The sequence below is a fragment of the Ahaetulla prasina genome, chromosome 2, assembly GCF_028640845.1.
Source record: "Ahaetulla prasina isolate Xishuangbanna chromosome 2, ASM2864084v1, whole genome shotgun sequence".
Classification (NCBI taxonomy): domain Eukaryota; kingdom Metazoa; phylum Chordata; class Lepidosauria; order Squamata; family Colubridae; genus Ahaetulla; species Ahaetulla prasina.
The window spans coordinates 233,211,532-233,237,635 of NC_080540.1; the positions used below are offsets into that span (position 1 = coordinate 233,211,532).

General features: G+C 40.7%; 2 protein-coding genes and 1 long non-coding RNA gene across 8 annotated transcripts in view; 2 read left to right on the forward strand and 1 right to left on the reverse strand.

The window, feature by feature from the left end:
- The window catches only part of VPS13A (vacuolar protein sorting 13 homolog A), a 121,452-nt gene extending 115,097 nt beyond the window's left edge, over positions 1-6,355 (forward strand). The window contains exons 69-72 of the mRNA XM_058165989.1: positions 3,687-3,772; positions 4,355-4,478; positions 4,930-5,004; positions 5,453-6,355. Of these exons, the coding sequence (XP_058021972.1) occupies positions 3,687-3,772; positions 4,355-4,478; positions 4,930-5,004; positions 5,453-5,506 (339 nt within the window). The 3' untranslated portion in view covers positions 5,507-6,355. The remainder of the gene's footprint in view (positions 1-3,686; positions 3,773-4,354; positions 4,479-4,929; positions 5,005-5,452) is intronic.
- A 5,941-nt stretch (positions 6,356-12,296) lies between these two features.
- The window catches only part of LOC131192188 (guanine nucleotide-binding protein subunit alpha-14-like), a 43,672-nt gene continuing 29,864 nt past the window's right edge, over positions 12,297-26,104 (reverse strand). For 4 of the 5 annotated variants that reach the window (XM_058171117.1, XM_058171115.1, XM_058171114.1 and 1 more), the window contains 5 exons: positions 22,792-22,946; positions 19,655-19,783; positions 18,093-18,222; positions 15,038-15,191; positions 12,297-13,642 (listed from right to left, as the gene is read on the reverse strand). In XM_058171117.1, the coding sequence (XP_058027100.1) occupies positions 13,458-13,642; positions 15,038-15,191; positions 18,093-18,222; positions 19,655-19,783; positions 22,792-22,946 (753 nt within the window). In that variant the 3' untranslated portion in view covers positions 12,297-13,457. The remainder of the gene's footprint in view (positions 13,643-15,037; positions 15,192-18,092; positions 18,223-19,654; positions 19,784-22,791; positions 22,947-26,104) is intronic. The other variant, XM_058171118.1, reaches the window with a different exon arrangement.
- LOC131192190 (uncharacterized) lies at positions 13,657-22,775 on the forward strand. 2 transcript variants are annotated; one of them, XR_009153661.1, is made up of 5 exons: positions 13,657-14,001; positions 15,112-15,143; positions 17,596-17,680; positions 17,991-18,042; positions 22,122-22,775. It is a non-coding gene; the product is annotated as an uncharacterized LOC131192190 (long non-coding RNA). The 2 variants fall into 2 exon arrangements; XR_009153662.1 differs by lacking the exon at positions 13,657-14,001 and adding an exon at positions 14,020-14,165.

Consider the following 26,104-nt stretch of genomic DNA (forward strand, 5'->3'; position numbering starts at 1 on the left):
ATTTGGAGATCTGCCATAGCAGGTAACTTTACAGGATCCCTTTTGCAGCTATCTGACAAATTAACATAACTGTTTATTGATGAATGGTTTCATTCAGGAAAAATACATTACCCTGTGAACCAGGACATTTCTTTTACAGGGCAAGTGTTTCTTTTATTTTACAGGGCAATCAGCACTACAGTGGAATTTTTCAGTTGGATTTTCATTTTCAAAGGGGACATTGAACATATGTAATATCAGATTGGTAGATCATTTCTGAACTTATTAATGTTACATTACATGTATACATATATTTGCAGATAAATCAATAAATTATAGTACATTCAGTGCCAAACAGGAAAAGGTGAGAGGGTTCGCTAAGATCTTTATTTACGAAAATAATAACCTGCTGTAGAGTTCCCATCAATTGTTTAGCTGTTCACCATATTAAGTATGTAGTTCCAATTTATTCAACCCAGTTTGAAAATATAAAAGAGAGCATATATCTAAAAAAAGGTTAGCTGTGAAATCTGCAGGGCAAAGATGAAGCTATGTCAAAAAGTATCAAAAGTAGTTCTAATGATTTTAGTCCCTCAAGTAGAAAATTTTACGAGGGTCCGTCTCTCCATTTCTCTGGCAGTAAAAAGACACGTCTTTGAAGAAAGCAACATATACATTTCCAAAAGATTTGTAAAGGGGAATTTTGAAGGAAAATCTCCTTGAGTTGAATTCAACTTGCAATAATTATATACATTTTGTTTACTTGGACAATTTTCTTAATATATTAAAATCAGTTTCCTATCATCCTACATGTACATTTTAGAAGTACATTTTAAAAAAATTAATATGTAATTGGAGATAATTGCACTTTAAAAAATATTGACTATGGTAGATGGTTATTATAGTCATCCACTGTTTAGTCCACATGCAAAAATATAGGAGAAATATCTTTAAGAAGATACGTTAGGATTTTATTTATTTATTTATTTATTAATTAAACTTTTATACCGCCCTTCTCCCGAAGGACTCAGGGCGGTGTACAGCCTTCGTTTAAAACAGTTAATATACATATTAAAATAACAATTAAAAAGCTTATTCAATAAAAGGCTGAAATTAAAACCGTCCAATTGACCATATAAAATACCCAGTAAAATTACCATTAAAAATTAAAAATTTAGAATTTAAAAATCAGGCCAGTCCCGCTTGTATAAATAAATAAGTTTTCAGTTCCCGGCGAAAGGTCCGAAGGTCAGGCAATTGGCGTAAACCGGGGGGAAGTTCGTTCCAGAGGGTAGGTGCTCCCACAGAGAAGGACCTTCCCCTGGGGGCCGCCAGCCGACACTGCTTGGCGGACGGCACCCTGAGAAGACCCTCTCTGTGAGAGCGTACGGGTCGGTGGGAGGCATGTGGAAACAGCAGGCAGTCCCGTAAGTACCCGGGCCCTAAGCCATGGAGCGCTTTGAAGGTGGTAACCAAAACCTTGAAGCGCACCCGGAAGACCACAGGTAGCCAGTGCAGACTGCGCAGGAGTGGTGTTACCCGGGAGCAACGTGGTGCTCCCTCAATCACCCGCGCAGCTGCATTCTGGACTAACTGAAGTCTCCGAGTACACTTCAGGGGTAGCCCCATGTAGAGAGCATTGCAATAATCCAGTCAAGAAGTGACGAGAGCATGAGTGACCGTGCATAAGGCATCCCGATCAAGAAAGAGGTGCAACTGGCGGACCAGGCGAACCTGGTAAAAAGCTCTCCTGGAGACGGCCGTCAAGTGATCTTCAAATGACAGCCGTCCATCCAGGAGAACACCCAAGTTGCGCACCCTTTCCGTTGGGGCCAATGACTCGCCCCCAACAGTCAGCCCCGGTTGCAGCTGACTGTATCGGGATGCCGGCATCCACAGCCACTCCGTCTTGGATGGATTGAGTCTGAGTCTGTTTCTCCCCATCCAGACTCGTATGGCCTCCAAACAACGGGACAGCACTTCGACAGCTTCGCTGGGGTGGCCTGGGGTGGAAAAGTACAGCTGAGTATCATCAGCGTACAGATGATAACTCACTCCAAAGCCACTGATGACCTCGCCCAACGGCTTCATGTAGATTTGAAGCAATGTGATCAATTAAGTGTATTACATAAATGTAATACGTGAAACATTAAAATAGTTCTGGTAAGAGGGTGGTGTATACTAGTTCTGGTAAAGGATGGAGAAAATCAGATCTAGATATAGATGTATCACTGGTTCTGGATATATATCTCCCTTCCCCTCCCTAAATATTCATATTTGAGGGTATTTTTATATTTATTTAATGAATCAGATTGTGTAGATAGCAAGCACTTTGATCTGATCAGATTGATGGCACAGCTTTAACCTTATCCAGAGAAGGCATGTTTCCTAAAGTCACACATGATCTGGCTATGTTTAGATTAGATTATTGTATTCATACATACAGGTCTTTTGATGATTCAGAACCTCTGACTTATGAAGAATACAGCTCCTTGTTTTATCTGAGGATATGACCTATTTTGTATGAGGTTTACTATTGCCAGGGACTTTTCAGAACTATGTCTTAGTGCTTTATATTCCTAAATGGTTTGGGGCCAGCCGTTCTTACTCTACTATGAATCTATCCAGATCTCAAGATAAACCTACAAGACCTGTTTGGAAGCTCACTAGCAAAAATATTAAATCAGCTCTTTTCATTGCTGCTTTCTGAATTCTTTTGCTAGGTGTGTGCATGCAGTCCTTGTGTTGATGCTTTCATCATGCCATTTGCCTTTCACTATTCATAACCATTTTTTTTTCTGATTCAACTGCTGTGGTTTTAAAAGTAGAATTTTATTTTAATAGAAGAATTCCTTTGGTGGATTAGTTGAGAAAGGAATTTATAAATACCAAAATAAATACTAAAATTTAATGTTTATATTCGTTCAAAGAAACATCAAAATTATTAACCATTTCAAAAATTTAAATATGCTAGATGTGAATACATTGCTGTGATTAAATTTTTATACAATGTATATGTCTTTAAACTCAGGATACTTTGTGACTTGAGGGATGGATAATGATTCATTAATACGAAAAAAAATTGTATGTAGAACTCTTTAATGGGAGACTGCATTATATTCAACACAGAGGGTGTTTGTTTATTATTATTATTGAATATAATGAGCAAACGATCCTTAATAAGTTATTCAGCCTACATACAAATCACTGTTTAGACTTTTAAACGTGTACTTTTGGAAACAAAAGTTTGAACGCATAGGATCCTCACACTTATTTGCTTTTGTTTCCTTTGGTATGAGAGCCTACCCAAAAGAAGAATGGAATCTGTTCTTTATTTTGAATAATGCTGTGTTAATTCAAGATACCTTTACTGGTTTAAAATTCATATAACCTGAAAAATAGAGATTTTAATTGTCTCAGGGTAGTCCAATTAGTCCATTAATTATTTTTGAAAAAATGCCATTTTGCATATGATATTTCAGAACAACTAATAATTATGTGGCATATGATTTAATGGCCAGGAGATAGGGAGAGGCAGGATAAAGATAGTGAAGAGACAGCTATTTGCTCATAATAGATACTCCAAGTACTAAAAGTATGAAGTTCATATATTTGTATAAGGTTTTATTATCTGATGCAGTATAAATCTTTTCCTCAAAATTAAGAAGCTGTATTCTAGGGAACTCTACAACTTTTTTTTCTTTTAGAATATTGAAAATGGAAGATTTGCAAAACTGCGATACTTTACACATGCAATGGTTAATAATACAGATTTATTAATGGTTACAAAAAGGTAAGATTCCTCCAGTATTACTTTCTTATTTTAAACAAAAGCATTTATGTGCATTCTGTAATCAAAATGGTTCCCAAAACAACTTAGAAATATGAGTAGAAAGATTGTTCTTGTCTTCGGATTTTCTACGCCAAAGACGGGGAAGGGTCGGGCAGGGAAGTGATGAAAGGAATAACAGATTTCCAGCTATTAAAATTACATTTATTATGAACATCTGGATTATAATTAGCCCTCAATTTACTTTAAATTAGAGGAAAAATAATTTTGCGATGGATAAAATTGATTTCTTTTAAGTATGAAAGAATTTGGAATTAAATACGTAGATAGAACTTGAAATTAAAGCTGAAGTGTGTGCAGCAATTTTGATTGCCATCAGGCTTCATTTTTATAATTTTTTGGTTAAGTCAAATAAAAGTGGACCCTATACTTGTGGAAAACCGCTAAGATGAAACAAAAAAGACTGAAATTGACAGAATTTTAAACTGGATGTTATATGATATTGAAGGCTACGTAAACATTTTTCTCAAAAAAAAGTTATATGATTGTATTTATTTTAATTATTTATCCTATATTTATAAACAGTGGCATATTGTTTGTGACAAGAGGTACGTTTGGACAGTTAACATGTGAATGGCAGTACACTTACGATGAATTTACCAAGAAACCATTCATTGTTGATGGACGAAGGTTGCGCATTGAAGCAAAGGTAAAGTTATGGATGGTAGAGATGGAACAAAACAAATCACTATATTTTTCGCTCCATAAGACGCTCCTAGGTTTAGAGGAAGAAAACAAGAAAAAAAACTTATTTGCCTTTGCCTCCCAGCGTCTTTTATAGGGGGGGTTCACGCCCCTCTACCTGGCCACAGCTCCGGCAGTTCAACCACCATCCAGTATTCATCTAGTTAGCGTCCTAGCAGCAAACAGTCTGGTCAGCTTCAGCACTTTATCGCAGCCCCAGCACGTTGCTCGTCAGTGCCACCGGGCACAACAGAGTGGGGGTGGAGATCTGCAAAACCTAAAAGACATTTTAAACGAATACTAATTTCATTATATAACTTGTGAATCCTTTCCTGGAATGGAAAAAAATAGTGCTGCTAGGTATTTGGAAATTTGCTTTTAATGCACAACTATATTTGTTTGCTTGTTTATTTCAGGAACGAGTGAAGTCTGTATTTCATGCCAAAGAATTTGGAAAAATAATTAATTTTAGAACACCAGAAGATGCAAAGGTGAATATGAAATGCTATTACTACATAATGTATTAATATCCTGTTCTGAAGGAATCAACTGAATGTAATGTACAATATGTGGATAGTGAATAAGTACTTCAGATGTTGGTGAATTGCAATTCCCATTGCTCTTTTACAGTGCTTCTTAATGATGCTGGCAATTGTAGACAGATCTGAAGTGCCCAGATTGCATAACCCTGATACTAAATTTTTCATAGTAGAAACAGCAAGGTGTGGGTGTGACATTTCTCAAGAGAAACTGTTTTCATCTAAGTGTGGCTTAACCAGGTGATTCACAGTGATGTCAACTATGATATTCATGACATCATATGAATTGTTCAGTGTTAGGTCTCTGTTTTATTAATTTGCAAATTTTTCCACATTTTTATTAATTAAATCACTTCTGCTTTAACTTAGGTTTGTTCAAATTTCTTTTTAATTTCCACAGTGGATCCTCTCTAAGCTGGAAGAAAAGGTAAAGGAGAGTCAACCAAAACTATGACCAGTTGAAGAAAATCAAAACATTATAGTTGTTTTATACTTCAAAGCATGTGACACTATTTAAATACAAAGAGATTGACACCATAATTTTGTGTATTTAAATCAATTGTTTTTGAATCTTCTACACTATTGAGTGAAAAAGGTCAGTTTTATCAATAGGTGCAAACACTCTGTTGCTGAAAGCTGCTATTGAATTGTGGCTTATTTGATTTTGTATTTAGAAATAATAAGGGTTTAAATCTAAACTAAATTGGTTTTATTTTTAGATCTGCCATGTAATCAACAAGACCAAACATCTTAGCAGAGTCTTATGATGTAGTAATCAGGTTCTTCCCTGCTCGTAACTCTTTTTGTTCAGTGTTTATTTAAGGGTTTTGTTGTATTGGCACATCCCATTAATATTCACTGAAATTCAGTTTAATTCAGGAAGACTGATTTAACCAGCAGTGTTCTGATATTCTGATATTACCTTGCTGACCTTGCTTTGTTTGAGAAGCTTTTTGATTACTTATATAGATATAGATGTATATAATGAGGTGAATTAATTTTTGATACAGATAAGAAGTTTATGGTACTGTAACACTGTTTTTAATAATCACATTTTTATATAATACAAAAATAAACAAAATGTTCTGTTGTCACACAATTAAGCAAATATCTATCAAACGAAATAAGAAATTTTAGTGATTTTTTTGAATGGCAATGGTCAAAATGAAGTCAGAAAGCTATCAACTCAGCATCATGTTTTAAAGTACTAGTTCATTTAGGCATGAGCTATATTTGTGATTTGAAGTCAAAAGCATGTTTCAGAGTGAATGGGGCTTATATCCCATAGGTCAGGACCTCCTTACTGACTTTTTCTGGCCTTGCTGAAGAACATCAGAAAAGTGCATGTGTTTTTATGTCCACTCTTCTAGTACTGCATTAGCTTTGAATCATAGTTTTTCATTTAGGAATGAGTTACATTTTGGATATGAAGTCAAAAGCATGTTTCAGAGTGAACATGTCCTGAATGCATCTCCTGTTGGCATCTCCTTAAAGAAGCTGTGTCTTCTTTTGGACTTGCTGAGAACTCCAGGAAAATGCACCCTTATGTTTTTGTTCCCACTCTGAAGTTTCAGTTTTGGATCCAAAGTGGTAATACATGCCTGATTTTATCTAAGAATGTCCCTATGGGTTTGTATGTGATTTTGAGATGTGTGTGTACTGGGAAACCACGGCTAATTATAGAATATTTAATAATGTTAAAACATATATCAAAATACAGACACACACCCACACATCAGGAGGAAAATATTGCACAATGTTAATTTTAAGACTATGCAAATAAATACTGCCTATCCCACCTTTATGACAGAGGCTACTTCATGAAAGAGAAATGGAATGCAAATGTACATAAAATATATTGCCTAATACAGATTTGAGTAATTTGATGCATGCAGTAAATGTCTGCTGCCAGAATATCTTTTCAGATTGTTTGAAGGATCGTGGTGGAGGAAAACTAGTCTTTGCTATTGGTGCTTAAACTAATCAAACTGTAGCTTTGTTGTAAAAGCTGAATAAAGTAAATGGCATGCCCAGTGTGACAGTGTGTGTTATGTATTTATAATATATTCTGATATGCTTTATGTAACTGTTTGAGGCAAGTACTGTCCCCCATTGCATTGTTCCAAGCTTTTATTTGTTTATATAACTCCTATAAATTAAATTATCAGAAACGCCAAAGTGTAATTTATATTGTGTAGTTCAAGTTTGTGATACCTATCCAGGGTCTCTGACTTCGCATCACACTTGAGCATTTTTCAATCGCTGCATTAATTGTACAGTAACACCAACTACATAGCATCTTTAAAGGTATACAATAAATACATATATAGCTTTTACACTGTTTCAATTGACCTTATTTGAATGTAGTTTTTATTTTCTCATCATATCTGCTCTATTTATTTTAAAAGTTATCAAATAGGCACATATGTAAAAAGTTTTGTTAGATATTTAGGCTGCATTTCATTCAGTAACTCAAGGATGTTGCTGAAGAACCAGGAGGAGAAGAAATCAGCTTGGATTGAGAGGAGAAAAGAACCAAGAATGCTTCTTTCAAGACCAAATCTATGTTTAGGTAGAGAAATTCATTTACACGTAGTTATTGAATTATGACCATAATTAAGCCTGGCAATGACAGTTGTAAATTATGAGTTGTACAACAGGTAACCAGACCCGTTTTTTAAAATCTTTTTCATGACAGTCATTAAGCGAACACCAGGGTGGTTAAGCAAGCACTATGGACTGTTCCTCAGATTGCCGGCTGTGAATCCCTCTATGTGCGGTGGGGCTATAGGAATCAGTTGGGCTTGGTGATCGCGTACCTGGCTCCTTGCTGCGTGACCACAGCCCTGCCTGAACTGTTGGAGATACTTGCTGCTGTGGCGGTTGAGACCCCCAGACTTATAGTCATGGGGGATTTCAACCTGCCATCAGTTGGCTTGTCATCGACGGCAGCTCGGGAGTTCCAGGCTTCCATGACGGCCTTGGACCTGATTCGAGTAAATGATGGCCCTACGCACACGGGGGGAGGCACGCTGGATCTGATTTATATCTCTGGTTAAATGATTTGGTGTTAGATGATTTAGTAACAGAACCAATGTCATGGTCGGATCATTTTCTCCTTCGCCTAGACTTCCGAACCGCCATTCACCATCGCAGGGAGACGGAACCTATACGGTGGTTCCGTCCCAGGCGCCTGATGGACCCTGAGAGGTTCCTGACGGAGCTTGGGCCATTCCCTGAGGATCTGGCCCACAGCACGACTGAGGAACTGGTCGTGGCCTGGGAACAGGCCGCGGCCGGGGCCTTGGACCGTGTCGCGCCTTTGCGGCCTCTGACCCGGCGTAGATCTCGTCCGGCCCCTTGGTTCTCCAAGGGGCTGAGGGAGATGAAACGCCGGAGAAGACGCCTAGAGAGCACCTGGAGGTCCAGTCGCTCCGAAGCTGATCGGACACTAGTTAGGTCCTATTCTAGGACCTACCTAGTGGCAATGAGGGAAGCGAGGCGCCCACGCCCACCCTCATTGCGCCGGCAGATAACCGCCCGCCGCCCAGCTGGGTGACCCGCCTCTCCTACATCAGGAGGTGCGGATGACCCTTGCAGGACGAGCCGAGGAGTTTAGTGGTTATCTATACGATAAAATCGCTCAGCTGAGGGACGGTCTGGACCGAATTTGGGATGATCCAAGCGAGGGAGAGGAGGCACGTCTTGTTGAGCCCATTTGGGATGAGTTTGACCCTGTGGCTCCCGAGGACGTGGACAGGTTGTTGGGGAGGCTTCACGGCACGACATGTTTACTGGACCCGTGCCCTTCCTGGCTGGTACTGGCCACTCAGGCGGTGACACGAGGCTGGCTCCAGAGGATTATCAACGCTTCTTTGTTGGAAGGGGTTTTCCCTGCCGCCTTGAAAGAGGCGGTGGTGAGACCCTCCTTAAGACCCCCTCCCTGGACCCAGCTATTTTGGGTAATTATCGTCCAGTCTCCAACCTTCGCTTTGTTGCGAAGGTTGTAGAGAGTGCCGTGGCGCGACAGCTACCCCAATACCTGGATGAAGATGTCTATCTAGACCCGTTCCAGTCCGGCTTCCGACCCGGATACAGCACGGAGACAGCTTTGGTCGCATTGGTGGATGATCTCTGGAGGGCCAGGGACAGGGGTTATTCCTCTGCCCTGGTCCTATTAGACTCTCAGCGCGCTCGATACCATCGACCATGGTATCCTGCTGCGCCGGTTGGGGGATTGGGAGTGGAGGCACCGATATCGGTGGTTCTCCTCCTATCTCTCCGACCGGGCGCAGACGGTGTTGACAGGGGGCAGAGGTCGACCGGGAGGGGCCTCACTTGTGGGGTCCCACAGGGTCGATTCTCTCGCCCCTGCTGTTCAACATCTACATGAAGCCGCTGGGTGAGATCATCAGTGGTTTCAGGGTGAGATACCAGCAGTACGCTGATGACACCCAGCTGTATTTTTTCCACCCCGGCCACCCCAATGAAGTTGTTGAAGTGCTGTCCCGTGTTTGGAAGCCGACGGGTCTGGATGGGGAGAAACAGGCTCAAGCTTAATCCTCCAAGACGGAGTGGCTGTGGATGCCGGCATCGATTCAGTCAGCTGCAGCCGCAGCTGGCTGTTGGAGGCGAGTTATTGGCCCCAAAGGATAGGGTGCGCAACTTAGGTGTCCTCCTGGATGATCGGCTGTCGCTTGAAGATCATTTGATGGCCGTCTCCAGGAGGGGCTTCCACCAGGTTCGCCTGGTTCGCAGTTGCGCCTTCCTTGATCGGGATGCCTTATGCACAGTCACTCATGCGCCTGCTACCTCTCGCTTGGATTACTGTAATGCTCTCACATGGGCTCTTGAAGTGCACTCGGAGGCTTCAGTTAGTCAGAATGCAGCTGTGCGGGTGATAGAGGAGCTACGCGTAGCTCCCATGTAACACCGCTCCTGCACAGACTGCACTGGCTGCCTGTGGCCTTCGAGTGCACTTTAAGGTGTTGGTTATGACCTTTAAAGCGCCCATGGCTTAGGACCTGGGTACTTACGGGACCGCCTGCTGTTACCACATGCCTCCCACCGACCCGTGCGCTCCCATAGAGAGGGACTTCTCAGGTGCCGTCCGCCAAACAATGTCGGCTGGCGGCCCCAGGAAGGGCCTTCTGTGGGGCTCCCACACTCTGGAACGAACTTCCCCCGGGTTTACGCCAAATACCTGACCTTCGGACATTCCGTCGCGAACTGAAGACACATCTCTTTATCCGCGCGGGGCTGGCTTAAATTGGAATTTTAATGTTAAATTTATTAATTTTTAAACGGGGTTTTTTAGTGTATGGTAAATTTTAATCTCCAGGCTAATTTAAATAAGTTTTTTAAATTGTATTTTAACCTGTATATTATATTGCTGGTTTTATCTTGCCTGTACACCGCCCTGAGTCCTTCGGGAGAAGGGCGGTATAAAAATCAAATAAATAATAATAATAATAATAATAATAATAATTAACCTAACACCACAGTCATTAATTAAGCAAATCCATTGTTTGCTGTGGATTGTTTTTTGCTGGAAATTAGAAGTAAATGCCGTTTTCCAGCAAACAGTCATGAATTGTGGTCACATACTGCAGGATGCTGCAAACTGCCATAAGTGTGGCCAGTTGCTAAGTGCCAAAAATACAGTCACATGACTGTAGGGCAACATTTAAACTTTGAAATCTAGTTGTAAGTAGCTTTTGTGGAGACTGTTGTAACTTCAAATGGTTGCTAAGCAACTGGACCCAAGTTGAGGGCTAGCTGAATACAGCGTTTTTTATTGTTTTACTTTGGGTTTTTTGTTTTTGGGTGTTTTGGTTTTGGTTTGTAAAGTGGTCATTCAAAAAAAGAAAAGACAAGTGATGGGCTGTACAAGAAGGAAGAAACTGCCTTCTTAGAAAGGCACACTTTAAATGCACATTAACTCCCAATCAGAAAAAAAGTTAGCAAGTTGGATAATTTTTAAAAATGTATGAACCGTCAGCTCTTTATAATCATCATCATTGCGCAACTTTCATGGCGTGTATTTCATGACATATATTTATAGGTATTGGGAAGTTTTCTTTTCTAGATTAAACAAAAATCCTCAGGGGAAAACTGTGATTGTGGAAACCAAATTACATAATATAGTGGGTTTTTTGTTTTGTTTTTAATAAAAAGTTTTATTTATAAAAAGTTTTATCAAATTACATAATATAGTTGATGGGTCAATCATTTTTTGTTTTTTAAATTAACAGGGAGATGCAAGTAATTATTTCAGAAGGTTTTTATCAAATGCCAGTATTATACAAATAACTTCTATTTGTATAACAGCATTTCACAATAAAGCTCTACCTTACTACCACCATCTCATAAGCAAACGTCTCTTAATTTCAACCATTCTCTTCCTCAATTGGAACAAGAACATATTTGTGCATTGAGAAGGACCATGGATCCACACAGATCTGGGCATAGCATATTTTCTGACTTACACATTACCTTCACCAAACACAAAAATTTGAGGACAGAGTTTGCTTTAAAATAATGCCAAACTTGCAACATTAAATGGTCTCCTGTCCACAATTGTCACCTAGCTACAGCAATGCTCAGGCAGCTTTTTAGAGGCCATGCCAATAGAAGTAGCACAGCCTGTCTTCCTTTGAACCACCTCTGATTGCTTCCCAAATATTTTATCTCCCCTCCCTGCCTCATTCCCTTTGTATTGAGTGACTGAGATTGTAAAGCTTGAAAATGAAGATTGTTTTTATTGATCCAGTTGTAGGCTGCTGTAGAGTAAGTGAGCTATAAAAGATTTTGAATAGGTAAAACATTTTTCTTAAAAGGGATTGAATGGAGAATCAAAGCATTATTCAAGTTATAAACAAGGATTAGTTGATCATAGAAAGCCACTGTTTATTTGGCAAATTGATATAGCTACTCACGTCACTGAGCAGCATACAGTCAACAAATGATTAAAAACAAATATAACGATCATTTAAAAAATTAAACAAATAGAAACAAAGATTGTGGGAGAATATCAATATCCTAAGTATAGTGGGGCCATCTTGCAGACTCCCTTTGGCCATGATGGCACGCAGAGCCTTCTGTGGGCATGCGCGCCATTGCCAGCTGCTCTTCTAGGTTCCATCGCGCGCATGCATGGCGGCCAGCTGGTCCAGCGTGCATGCGCATCATCCATCTTCTGAGTTCCAGTGCTCCAGTGTGCGCGTGCACATGCATGCGCCATTGCCAGCTGCTCTTCTAGGTTCCATCGCGCGCATGCATGGCGGCCAGCTGGTCCAGCGTGCATGCGCATCATCCATCTTCTGAGTTCCAGTGCTCCAGTGTGCGCGTGCACATGCATGCGCGCATATTCCAGTTTTGGCACTCAGTGCTGAAAAGGTTAACCATCGCTGCCCTATGGGTTCCTCAAGGTTGTTGGAAAAACCATGTTTTATTACAGGGTTTCCAGAAAGCTGGAATAGGAAGAGGGCCAACCTCACTTGGGCTCGAGGGCAGGAACCACAGCAGAAAAGGCTGATATTTTGTTTCCCTTCAGGTGGAATATCTGATCAGATTGGACCCATAATACATCCCTTCTGACAGATAGATGTAATTGGGAAGAGAGGGTCCCTCAAACAACTCTTTGGTTTGTTAACCTATTAATTCAAATAATATTAAATCATCAAGGTTTTCCATAAAATCACCCGTCAGTTGTAATTGCCTGTCATTAAGTGAGAAGATATGCAAACAGCCTCTCTAGTATCCATCATTTGATTGCAAGTAAAATACATACTCTAATGAAGCTCAGTTCATGGTAACTTCATGCGAATTTCACAGGACCTGCATGTGAAGACTTTATTAATCAGTCCCCTCATCAGACCAGTTCCAACTTTTTTTTATTTAGCCTGAGAGACTTAGATAATTCACACCTACATAATAATTAGGCTTGAGGCTACTTTGTTTTTGTTTTTCTGAGCCTAAAAAAAGAGCAATCAACTGCTCCCACCTGTTAAGGCCACTTGTTCACTACAAGGAGAAAGGCACCATTAAAACACTTAATAAATAATTACTCAAAACTAAGCACCCCTCTTTCTGTTGAATAATAATACAATTAGTCTCAAACTCATTCTTGTGGCCTCACTAGGTTTAAATGCACATCTATTATAAATTATGAAAGGCAAAAGGATCTCTGATTATGACCAAAATGTTCACAAATCCCCTCCAAAAAATTAAAAGCAGAATATTCAAAATCTATTCCTTAAAAAGTTCTAAATTTATTCGAAGTTCCCTTCCATTTTTAGCAAGGACACAAACAATTGTTTAAAAATCTATTACATAGCATATATTTCATAAGTAATAAATAAAATTGCAGTATAGACAAACGTATGTAGCTGACGCTCTTTTATTTATGCCAGGTTGAATTCCTTTAGATTCCGAGTAAGGATGGTGTCTTTAACAGCTGCAAACACAAATCGAATGTTCTCGGTGTCAGTGGCACACGTAAAGTGAGCATAGATGTCTTTGTCTGAATTCTGATCCTTGTATAACTGCAGAATGAAGTCTCCAGCAGCTTTGACATCTTGTTTTGGTCCTGTTTGAAATAAAAATTGATAACTTAAGAAACCCAGATTGAGATCTCCAAATATGTTTTTATATTTATTAGTTGTTTGTGTCTGACTCTTTGCAGGGAAGAGTTCCTGTTGTGGCCCGCCAAGCTGGCAGCAGATTCAGACAGTGAGAAGGTTGGGGAGGAACATGGGCTAGTCCTGGAATCTGGGGAAGGCTCTGCATCGGAAGCAAAGATGGGGCCAGGGCCATATGACAGTTATCAGCTGCTTTTGGAGTCAGACATCTGTGAGGCAGAAGAATAGCTAGAGCCTGTTCCCAGTATATGCATGCACAGAGTTGCCAGATGAAGGGAACAGCTAAGGAGCAATGATCAACTTGGAAGTAAGGCCACGGGGACGATGAATGGCCCCTTCCATAGGGAATAAAAAAGGAGCGGAAGGGGAGGGGTGTTTGTAGGAGACAATTAGTTCGCTTAATTGGTTTGTGACCTTCAGAGACTCCTTGCCAAGTTTTGAAGATATCAGCCTGGCAGTTCTCCAAGCCAGGTAAGGTCTGTGACTGTAAATACACCCTTGAAAGACTTTGCTGGATGTGAATGAGAGAAATTCACAGTAACTTAATAAAAAGGGATTTTTGTCAGGACAAGGAGTCTGCTTCGTGGTTTGGGAACGCCTAGGTCAGAACAGTTCCTTGCTAGAGGCCAGCAAACAAGTGTACGCTTACCCACTAATGAGGGTATGTGTGCACGCTGTCCTGCTTTCATGGCCCAGTCCTGAATGGCTCATGGCACAGTAGTGGGCCATGGCCTGGGGGTTGGGTATTCTTGATCTAATTAACTTCTGCCGTTTCCTTCTCCTTTTGCCTTCAATGTTTATTAGTGTAATCCAGTCCATTATTTTCAAACATGCTGGATTGAACAGATGATAATTTTTTATCTAGCATCAGTATCCATCTGTTAGGATTAGAATCTGATAATGTGTAACTTCAATTATAATATAAACTAAGCATTCCAAGTAATAGCATAGCAATAGCAATTAGATTTATATACTACTTCACAGTGCTCTACAGCCCTCTAAGCAGTTTACAGAGTCAGCATATTGCTCCCAACAATCTGGGTCTTCATTTTACCGACCCTCGGAAGGATGGCAGTCTGAGTCAATCTTGAGCCTGGTGAGATTCGAACTGCCAAATTGCAGGCCGCCAGCAATCAGCAGACGTAGCCTGCAGTACTGCATTCTAACTACTGTGCCACCATGGCTCTATAATATAAATTGTAATAAATAACAAATTTTGATAGTATAGGAAAGAACCGTGATAGCTGACAGGTTTTACCAAGAGAGTGCCAATTGTGTAAGCAAATAGAAGAAATTGTGCCCCTGCACAACAGAGATAAGCCCTATTTAGAATAACGATTTACCTTGGAACTGGGGAAAATAGTTAATTAAATGAGAATACATAATTTTCTCTTCTAAAATATCTTTTTTGTTTAAGAACAAGATGATTGAAGACTTCTGAAACCAAGGGTAGGTAATTACTGTTTTAAATAAGGCCTTGCTTTCTTCCAAACGATTCTACAAGAAAAGCATAAAAGAACAAAGAAGCATTTTTAAATAGGCTATCTTCAAAAATTAAAGGAGCTTTATTTAATATTCAAAACAAAATGTACTCTACCATTTTTTGCATCCTGACATGTACACAAAACGTAATTAATCTGGGTAACTATATTAGCTATCCAGACAATGCCATAAACTCTATTACACATCTTAAAATAGACATATGGAGACGGGAAAACTTGACTGGCCTGTGGAAAGAATGTTCCTGGGAACACTGGAACTTCCTCCCCACCACCTCGGGAACACAATAATCTATTTCTTTTTGGGAATAGTGCAATAGTTTTGGAGAAGTATATCTCCCAGAAGAGGAAATGCTTAATGCTGGCACATTTCCAGTAAACTATTGGACCACCTCCAGATGGCACACTTGGCAAGAAAACAAGTATTCTGTCCCAGGAATGATGTTGTTTGTGTATGACTAATAACATGGAGTCTATATGTACGGCTACAATCATACAAGAATTACTAAGATAAACCCTGCTACAAAATCGAAGTGCTCTTGATAGCAGACCACTTCCTTATAAATGTTTTTTATGAGTGCTTTATAGTTATTGTTACAGTTATCTGTGCTGAAGGATTGCAGTGGACCTTGGATTGGATACAGGTAGTCCTCGGTTAACGACCGTTCAATAAGCATCAGTTCAAAGTCATCATAACGCTGAAGATGATGGTCATAACCTCTCAATGTTCCTGTCATCCCAGGACCACCATAGTTACGTGGCTGCGATCTAGACATTTGTGTAGTCAGCTCCCATTTATGATGGTTGCAGAATTCCAAGGTCACCTGATCCCGATTTGCAACCTTCCCTGCCAGTTTCCCACAAGAAAAGTCAATGGGGTAGCTGGCAGGGAAGATTGTAAATTGCTCAGATTAGCCTCCCTCCACCCATGCAACATGCCCACTCCGCAACATGTCCCACCCTCATGACATGCCTTGGCCACCAGTAAACCATTTCTGGACCTTATGTATCCTCCCTGAGCTTTGCTGTGCTCACACACCCTCTCAACCGCTTAGACACCATCTCCGAGCCTCGCTGAGCTCACTCCTTGCCTCCCTAGCTACTTGTGTACTTTCTCCTACCTGTCAGCAGCCATCCCATGTCTGTACCAGTTGTTCCCCCTTGCACACCTTCCCAAGCCTTGCTGCATTTGTGCCATACCCCAGCAGCTCGCTCTGACTCTCACACCTGGCAGCAGCCACCCCAAGTTTTGTTGCACTCACCTCCCAAGCCACCCATAAGCCTTCCAGGGCATTTGCACACCCTTATGCACTCTCTCCCACCCAGTAACAGTCATTTACTTGTCTGCTGGCTTGCTTGCAATCTACCAGGGATTTGCAAAATATCTGATGACTTCCCTGCTGACTTTGGTTGTTAGAAGCTGTGAGGCGGTGCTCACTTAACAACCCACAATCTTCTCTTAACAATGGCCATAGGCACTACAGGGATTGCTATTATTAAGCAATGCAATCACATGACATTGTGCTTTATGATTCTATTGCTTAAAGATAGAAATTCTGGTCCCAATTGCCCTTGTAACTCAAAAGTCTACCTGTACAAAGTTCCTGGAGGCTGGCTCATGATGGAATGCTTTGGATGATGTAGATTGTGAGATCAGAAAACTCATTAGTAGGGAGGAACAGAGAGACTGAAGGAGGAGTTAGGAGATGCTCAAAGCTAATGTCAATTGGCAAATGGAAAGTGTAGGCAGAGGACCTTTGACCAGCTCATGCTGGTGCACCAATTGCGGCCCTATCAGGAATAGGCTATGTTGCAGGAACTCAGGCCTTTATCACTTTGTACATGTGATTGTCTCTGGAGATCACTTAGGAGCCTCAGATAGTGTAGATGGAGTATCCTATGTGTTAGCCAGCACAAGCGGCCAGAATAACATTATACCTGATCGGTTTCCAAACAGCTTTTAGGTATAATTCAAAATTCCAGTTTGGACCTATGTATGCTTTTGACGCTTAGATACATTCAGGACCATATCCTCCAACCAGACTTGCCCCATCTGACTCAGCTCAGAGACATTGCTCTTGAGCAACTGGTCCTTCTTTGGAACAGCTTCCCTACAGAGCTCAGATATGTCCCCTTAATCATTCTTTGATCAAGATACTAAAAATTATGCTTTTCCAGAGGACATCTCTTGATTGAGATGCTACTAGGTTTGATTTTATGGCTGATTAGAGGTAGTCCTCATTTAAGGACCTGTCACTTAAAGATTACTCAAAGTTATGACAAACTCCCCCCCTTCCCCAAGGATGGGATTATATACAAGTTATTATTGCCACATGTGCATTTACGACCAGTTGCAGCAGCCCACAGTCATGTGATCATAATTTGCAATGTTTTTTTTCCAGTTTCCAGGCAGTTTCTGGCCAAAAAAAAGGCCCATTCTCAAAAATGGATTTACCGAACGACCATGTCATTCGCTTAAGAACTGTGGTGAGTCATTTTATGAACCATTGTAAAAACAGTCATAAAATCAAATCAGGTCATGTGGTGACCCACCTAACAAACACAGTGGCTTTCAACCAAAATTCCATGCTCAATTGTGATCATTAAATGAAGCTATTCATTGTCATTTATTTATTATTAACCATATATTAGTTTATTTTCAACCATGGCTGTTTTATTATTTTTGCTGAACATGAATATACCTCTGTCAGAAGTCCAAGTCAATTTACATTGGTATAGTTTTCGTGTTAAGGGCATAATTGGGCAGTTATCTCTCAAGTTCCTTTTTCCACCCTAGATAACTGGCACAAATGTCAACCTTCCATGGTAACTTCTGTTAAGATGCACACGTGAGTATTGAATAACTATTTATGACAGCAATTACTTTTCTTTTTCCTACCTCATTATGGGATTCTGCCAGGACTTGGTCATATTCACTCAGTGCAACTAAAAATATAATTGAGGTCACATTTTCAAAGCAGTGGATCCATTTCCTTCTTTCTGATCTTTGTCCACCAACATCTACCATTCTGTAAAAAGAAGCATAAATCACTAATCATCCCCAAGCGCCAACTCTGAGGCTGCACTTTGCTAGAAAGATATATTGATTTTTATGCAATTGATTTTTACATTTTACGTTTGGAAAAATTTAACGGGTAAATTATGTTCCACTAAAATGATAGTGGGAAAGTTATTTCAAGTTATCTGAGCTTTATGGGTACCAATTCTATTGTTGGATCAAATAATGTGTAAATTCATCCATCTCCACAACTCTTCCATAAGACACATTCTTCGTGCCTACTGCACTGAAAGAGAAATAGTGCCTGCTGCACTATGCATCAGTGAAGATGCATAGTGCAAGAATTGTTTTTTTCTTCCCTAACTTCTAATGCACTGAACAAAGTGAGTCCAAATGTGGATCTCTGAGGAAAACAGTTCCTACTGCTCCCCATGCTGGGTGGGGGAAAGAGCAAGGGATTGCAAGACTGGCTGGGAAACTACCATGGACTGTTGAAAAGAAAGTTTGAGTGATTGCAGCAGACCAGACATGCAGCAGCTACCAAGAGCACTAAATCAGCCATAAGTTCCCTAAATTTCCTTCCTCAATAGTCCTGGGTCCTGGATCCTGGACACATTCTGTGAGTCCAGCTGAGGTACCATATTCAAAAATTGTTCCCCTGTGATGCACCATTTCACTAAGTTAAAGGTCAAGACAATTACAGTTTTAGTAGTTTATAGATTAGGAAATATGATGCATGATGCTCCGCAATTAAAGACCATGAGCTTGTCAGTTGGAGAACTGACAGCCTGGGTTCAAAACCCGAGTTCTCCGCAATGGATTGAGCTCCCAATCCTTGCTCCAGCTCCTCCCACCTAGCAGTTCGAAAGTACGCAAATGCAAGTAGGTTAATAGATACCACTTTGGTGGAAGGTAGCAGCTTTCTGTGCACCTTTGGCATAGAGCCATGCTGGTCACATGACCACAGAAATTGTCTTTGGACAATGCTGGCTCCCTTGGCCAAGAAACTGAGATAAGTACCATTCCCTAGAGTCAGACACAACTGAAAGAGAAACCTTTACCTTTATATTAGGAAATAGACTTATAAATTACAGTAAGCACAGCTGAACAATGGAACCAATTACAGAGGGTATGCTTCTTTTCACTGAATATGATCAAGCAAAGGCAGGTTAGCCTTCTACCATGGACATTTTAATTTGAACTTGATCTCCTAAATGATATTTTTTAAGTCTTGATTCTATGATTCTGAAATCTTTTATTACAGTCTTGTAAAGCTGTAGTCTTGTAAAGATGTAGCATAATAGCAAAGGTGAAACAAGACTGGAGAAGATTGATCAAGTCTTATGTATTTTCTTTAGTTATCCATTTACTGAAAACAATTGGTTCAATTTGGGTGTATGATAATCATGATGTCTAAGAGAAGGCCTTCAGGATAGACTTACCGAAAAGGAACTTTTTGTAGCACAAAAGGGTATTCAATTATTCCAGTGGTTGGTATTCTTACTCTGAGGACATCTTGCTCATTTGGCACAAATAATGGCACAGCAATACGTTCTAAATCTGAAAGGAAACTTCAAAATCAAAGTCACACATCTTTTTAGTTCATGCCATCAGAAAGCACTTCACATGATTCAACAGAGACTAAAGGTGGTGTTTCACATGAAAGCTAATATAGCAACAACAAACAAAAAAGGTTTGAAAATATATTCCGAATTAGGATGCTGTTGTGGAAATCTTACTTCTACTTCAAGATTGCAGAGAGTTGTAATGCTTCTTTATATCCGCCATTGCCCCAGGGGTGAAATGCCCAAACCGGTAGTGATGATTGCCATTGGTTCACTGAAGGGGTAGCAATCATCTCTGGTGGCCCCCGCCTACCCAGTCACCCGCTCAACCGGCGTGCTGGGCCTGCCTTGCCCACTGCCTCCATGCACTGTGCTTGGAAGGGGCCGCTGCTGCCACTCTTGTCACCACCGCTCTGACCGCCCTACCTCCCCGCCTGGCTGCAGACATCCACCTGCCCTCCTGGAGCACTGCCGCACCGCCGTTCACTTTCTTCCTTCTCCTGTTGTGAAACTAAAGTGAATGGCGATGGCGATGCTTCAGGAGGGCAGGCAGACGTCTGCAGCTGACAATTATAATGAATACGTCCGCCTGCTCTCCCGAAGCACCACCGTGGTGAATAAAACAACCCCATTGCACCGCGCCACCTCCTGCAGCCAAATGCACCCAGCCGTTCATGTCTTATTCTCAAATGGGCTGTGCATGGGGCACTTGGAGAGCGAGTAAGCAAGAGAGTTCTCCAACCTCTGTTTTTGTGTGTATGTGTGAGGGAGGGAGGGAGTGATCTGGCACTCAAACTTCTGGCAGCGGTAGGGTGGCTTCTGAGCAGCCCTGAGTCAGCCAGCTCCACCTGTCCTACTTCCTGAGTCTCTCCGTTCTCCTCGCCCCTGCCCCTCAAGCAGCACAGGCTCTGCGGGACAACAGGGCCTCTCATTTTTCCCACAGCGTGGCGTACACTTGCTACCTCTGCTTGTATGCTTGCAACAGTGATCTTCTCTGCTTCTCTCGGGATGCTGCGGTGTGGGCACCATGGATGCATAGCTTGTTGGGGCTGAGCAGGGAAGCCACTGTCATGCCACTCCCCCTCACTTCCCCGAGTGCAAAACCGAGGCCGTGTGCTTCCTCACTGGGCTGGCCACTGGCAAAGAGCCATGAGAACAACAGCCACTCAACGCCCTGCGCCCAACATCACCCAGCTACCGGTGGGACAGAGCAGCCAGCCCAGCAGCAGGAATGATTCCCGTGGACCCCGTTGCTGCTTGAACAGGGCGGATGACACTGAGGACTCAGATGAGAAAAACTGTGAGGTTTTGTGCTGGGAGGCTAGTCCTGCAGTGGCGGCTTGAATGGCCCAAGTTGTGATTGCCAGTGAATGTTGGTGCGGGGGCTTCAGCTGCAGCACTGCTCCAGACAGACAACCCAAGCCCAAGCTGGGCTGCCTTGCTCTGTCCCCACTGGTGGCTCGGTGATGCTGAGTGCAGGGCATTGAGCGGCTGTCAGCCGTGTGGCTCTTTGCCAGTGGCCAGCCCGGTGAGAAAGTGCACGGCTTTGGCTATGCACTTGGGGAAGCGAGGGGGAGTGGTGTGACAGCGGCTTCCCTGCTCAGCCACTCAATGCCCCGCATGCAGCACCCTCTTCCCCTCTTTGGATTGCCCTGCAAGGGGGAGGCTGTGCCTTTGTAGAAACGGGATGGGCAGTTTGTATGGAGGATTGGTGGGAAGGGGATGTGAGGCCCTCAGGGATGGGCAGTTTGTATGGAGGATTGGTGGGAGGGGGATGTGGGGCCCTCCGGGATGGGCAGTTTGTATGGAGGATTGGTGGGAGGGGGATGTGGGGCCCTCCGGGATGGGCAGTTTGTATGGAGGATTGGTGGGAGGGGGATGTGGGGCCCTCCAGGATGGAGAGCGGGGCAAGAGAAGGCTCCAAAGTTTGCTTGGGCAGTCAAGCCAGGGGGAAACTCAAAGCGTTGGGGGCTTCAGAAATGCAGAATGTGCTTCAGAATGTGCAGCTCCTGGCTCTAACAGTGAGTGGCATCAAGTTGACCATGCCCACCCAATCATATGACCACCAAGCCAAACCCACAGAACCAGTAGCAAAAATTTTTAGATTTCACCACTGTGCTGCTCTATATCCTCCCTCTGAAGCCTATATGCTCTGAACCTGATGGATTTCAGATGAGTCCTGAAGATTTGACTTCTCCAGCAGGATCTGAGATAAAGTGATCTGTAACTCCAATTCTTGATTACTGTTTTCCCATTAATGTTGTTCCCTGATGTGATCTGACATATGTACATCATGATATTATTTTATTTCTGTTTTTAAATTCAATTCCTTGTATTCATTCAGAGTTGCTTTGGTGAGAAAAGTGTGTAAGATGAAGATGAAGATGGCCTCAAAGATCAACTATCCAATTATTCTGCAGATAGCTAGATAATGTACAGGAAGTATTTGTAATGTCTATTTAACAGAGAAGGACAATCTACTGGAAACATTTTATATGCATATCCCTCATACAGAAAAGCATGCATTATATTGATGACAGAGTCTCCTAAAACAATGCGATCAAAATGTGGTATTACAATTATATTTCTCGATAGCAATATTTCTTCTCTAATAAAGAAAAAAAAATCAAGCTTCTGGAAGAATTATCAAAATCGAGGGTAAACTCAATGCCCCCCCAAAACTCTGAAAAGAGACTTAAAACCTTCAGCTTTGAGCCTCCAATGATGCCACTGGGTCACCAAGCCCACTGCAGCCCTCCAAGGAGTCCCCCAAAAAAGGAAAGAATGGAGGGGGAGGAGGAATTTCCAGGTCCAACCATAGAGAAACACTATGTGATCCTGTCATGCGTTTGTTTCAACTATGTTTTATTAACTGTTCAAGATCATTAAAAACTGAACACGCACACTTCGTAAAATCTATTTATTAACATTCCATACAACAAAGTGACAATAAGCCCTAATTTTAATATTTTTTAAAAAGCCAAAGTGAAGTTTGCAAAGATTACCATACTTACTATTTAGCTGAATCTGACAATTGGTATTCTCTTCGTCGGCGGTAGCACTCTTGGATGCCTGGATCCTGCCATAGCCTCTTAATTGCTTCTGCATATTTTCTTTCCAGGCTTTCTATTTTGTCTGTTTGTATCTCTTCAATCATCCGGCTGTCATCCTGAAATGGGGAGTGGGGGGGGTAGGTATAGTTATAGACTGAAAAATCAGTTTGAACAACAGAAAATGTCAAACTGGAGTTCATCAGCTCTACGTTAAGCAAAGCATAAGCACACGCACAAGATAATCTGTCTTGTGGGATGCAGTTGGGATGAAGCTTCACTTAACAAGCAATCCTTATAAAGTTGATTGAGTTAACTGTAGCAAACATGCAATTTATGGAGGACAAGGCTAAATCTTTTATTGCTTCCATGGTGCATCAATTGCTCTGAACTGTTGAAGAGAAACCAACAACATCTAAGGAGTTTGGAGATGCATGTTCCTTGCTCTATTTGATGTAGATCTGAACTGCTTCTGATTAGATATGCAATCAGAACTCTGAATAGCTGGCTCTCCCAACAACCAGGAAGACATAAATAACAGAATAACAGAGCTGGAAGGGACCTTGGAGGTCTTCTAGTCCAACCTCTACTCAGGCAGGAGACCCTATACCATTTCAGACAAATGGTTGTCCAATCTCTTCCAGTGTTAGAGCATCCACAACTTCTGGAGGCAGGTTGTTCCACTGGTTACACAGTGGAAGACACTGTGTTCCACACTGATTATATAAATACCCTAATTAAAGCAGCCTTAAAAAAAACTACCTATTGCTATTTGTTATTTCTAAAGCGTCAATTGAATGCCTATCTGTTCAATTAAAAGTTTGCTTAAACTGCAAAGTGATAAACAAAAAATCTAACTTGAATTTGGAGGTAACAATGCACCTTCTGAATTAGATATATGAAGACTAGGAAAAAAAGAATTCACTCCAAGTACAGCAACTCCTGCAAGAACATAGCTCTCAGTGTATCTTAGAAATAGCATAGCTCTTAAATAGACAATAGACCACAATAACAGATTGTTATTACTTTGGGGTTTTTTCCTCTCCTTTCTCAGTGCTCAACTTATAAGCGTATATATAATGAGTGTCCTCCAAGTAGAAAGGAAAAATGTTAAATAAATAAGCAAGCAAGCAAGCAGTAACACATAGTGACATTTGAATGTACTGGCCCAACAATCAGTATCCCAAATTATTTCTTGGATATATTTTTTTCAAAAAAGAAAGAAAGAAAGAAAAACAAGCAACTATGATCTTCTTAAAATCTGACACCCAATCCCATACGTGTAGGCATACCTTTTGGCAGTAATGTTCCATGATAGAAATGAATCTAAACTGAAAATAAATCTTGTCATTGCTTGGCATTTCCATTTACGCTAGGCTGACTCTCTGATTCCTTTTGCATTAGTCAGAATGTGACTTTGAGGAATGAAGAAATCAGGCACTTTGGAAATTTTATACAAATGACTGGGCAACAGATGAAAGCTTTTATTTGATTATGTGAATAAAACTAACCTGACAGGCATGAAAAGATCTAGATTTCTCACTTAAATAAAAAAATCATGCTAGGTCTTTTGATTCTAATGCATTTACTATTCCAAAATTCCAAAAATTTTGAATTTTGAAACTTTTACTATAAGATTTTGGAGCTAACTGTATAAAATAAACAGCTTTTTATGGGAAGTGGAGTTATTTTGTCTATGGTTAGTCGTATCATATATTCGATTATGATTTAAAATGGACACTATTGGGAATTAAAGATCCTGGCAAAAAAAGTATAAGCCAAAAGTTTTGATCAGTATTGGAATTTATAAAATGATATAAAATGCTTCAGCTTTTAAAAATTAAAGATCTTTAAAGAATGGGGCCAGAAATTAGTAACTGCGATATCAATAATAATGTATGCTCCTATGGATAGACAATCATCCAATGTTAATGAAGGAATTACAGATGTGAAACAAATCTTGCTTGATGCAGAAATAGTAGAATCAGAAATATTGATTAAAAAGTGTTGATTATAAACAGAGAAGGCATTTAAAGTGGAAATACAAGTGACAAGTCAAGAGAATAATTCAGATAAAAACATTTTACAGACTATTCAAAAGAAGTTGGCTGCAGTTTTAACAATTAAAAAGGAAATACAGATGTAGTACTTAGAACTGTAAACTGCCCAGAAGTCTGTTTCCAGTTCTGGTCTACCTCATAAGGCGGAACAACCATTGCTTTCAATAAAATTAGTACAAGTATTATAACTGCAGAGTTATTTGGTTGAGATGGGTGGCTATAAAAAATTGAATGAATAAATAAATGCTTAGCCAAGACAACTATAATATCTCTTTTCAGGGATTTACAAAACAGGCTTGTTAAAACTTCAAAGAAGCCTTTGTAATGGGAGAAAGAAGAACTGAAGAGAGATCAAACTGTATAACAATATTTTAATTAACATTTTAAGAACTAAAAGAAAGGACTCTAAAGCTAGTTTATTTGATAAAAGTTAAAATAAGGGGAGGTAAATTTCAACCAGTCTTGTACAATGCCATTATTGCATTGCAACCAATCTCAATGAGAAGAATACTTCTAGTCTTCCTATGGAGTCTGTTTCCAGCTCTGGTCTACCTCATAAGGCTGACACAACCATTGCTTTCAATAAAATTACTACAGGTATTATAACTGCAGTCTTTTATTTCGACAGATGGTAAAGTTTGTAACGTAAAGCTAATTGATATAGTAAAACATGTACAGAAAAATACAAACAATTAAAAAACCTTGCAGTAAAACAAATTGTTACTTAAGATGGTTGCAGCTTACTTATAAAACCTGCCTCTTCCTTCCAGGAACATAAACTGAAATATTCTATTATAAAGTCTATTTCTATTTGAAAAGTCATACCCAAGGTGGTCACCATAGTAACTAAGCACTGCCATTTTGTCTGTGTCTGTGCTGGGCTGGATATTATGCCTGCTACCCAGTAATAGCAGAGACACATCACAATCGGTTCTTTGATTACAGCATTTCCATGCTATTTGAGGAGAGAGTGAAGTGAAAATGCACTTGACCAAGATGTTCCCATGTATCCAAATCATACAAAGCCTACTAGAAATCTGCTTATCTAAATGCTTAATTTACTACTATCACCAATTGAAACCAGCACACACTGAATTACCGATAAATAAATACTTTCTTCTTTTGCTGAAGTGATAAATGACATTGACAAAACCCTACCGTTTATTTAAAGTTTTTATCCCACTTTTCATTTCAAAACAGTTTTCAAGAGGCCTGAA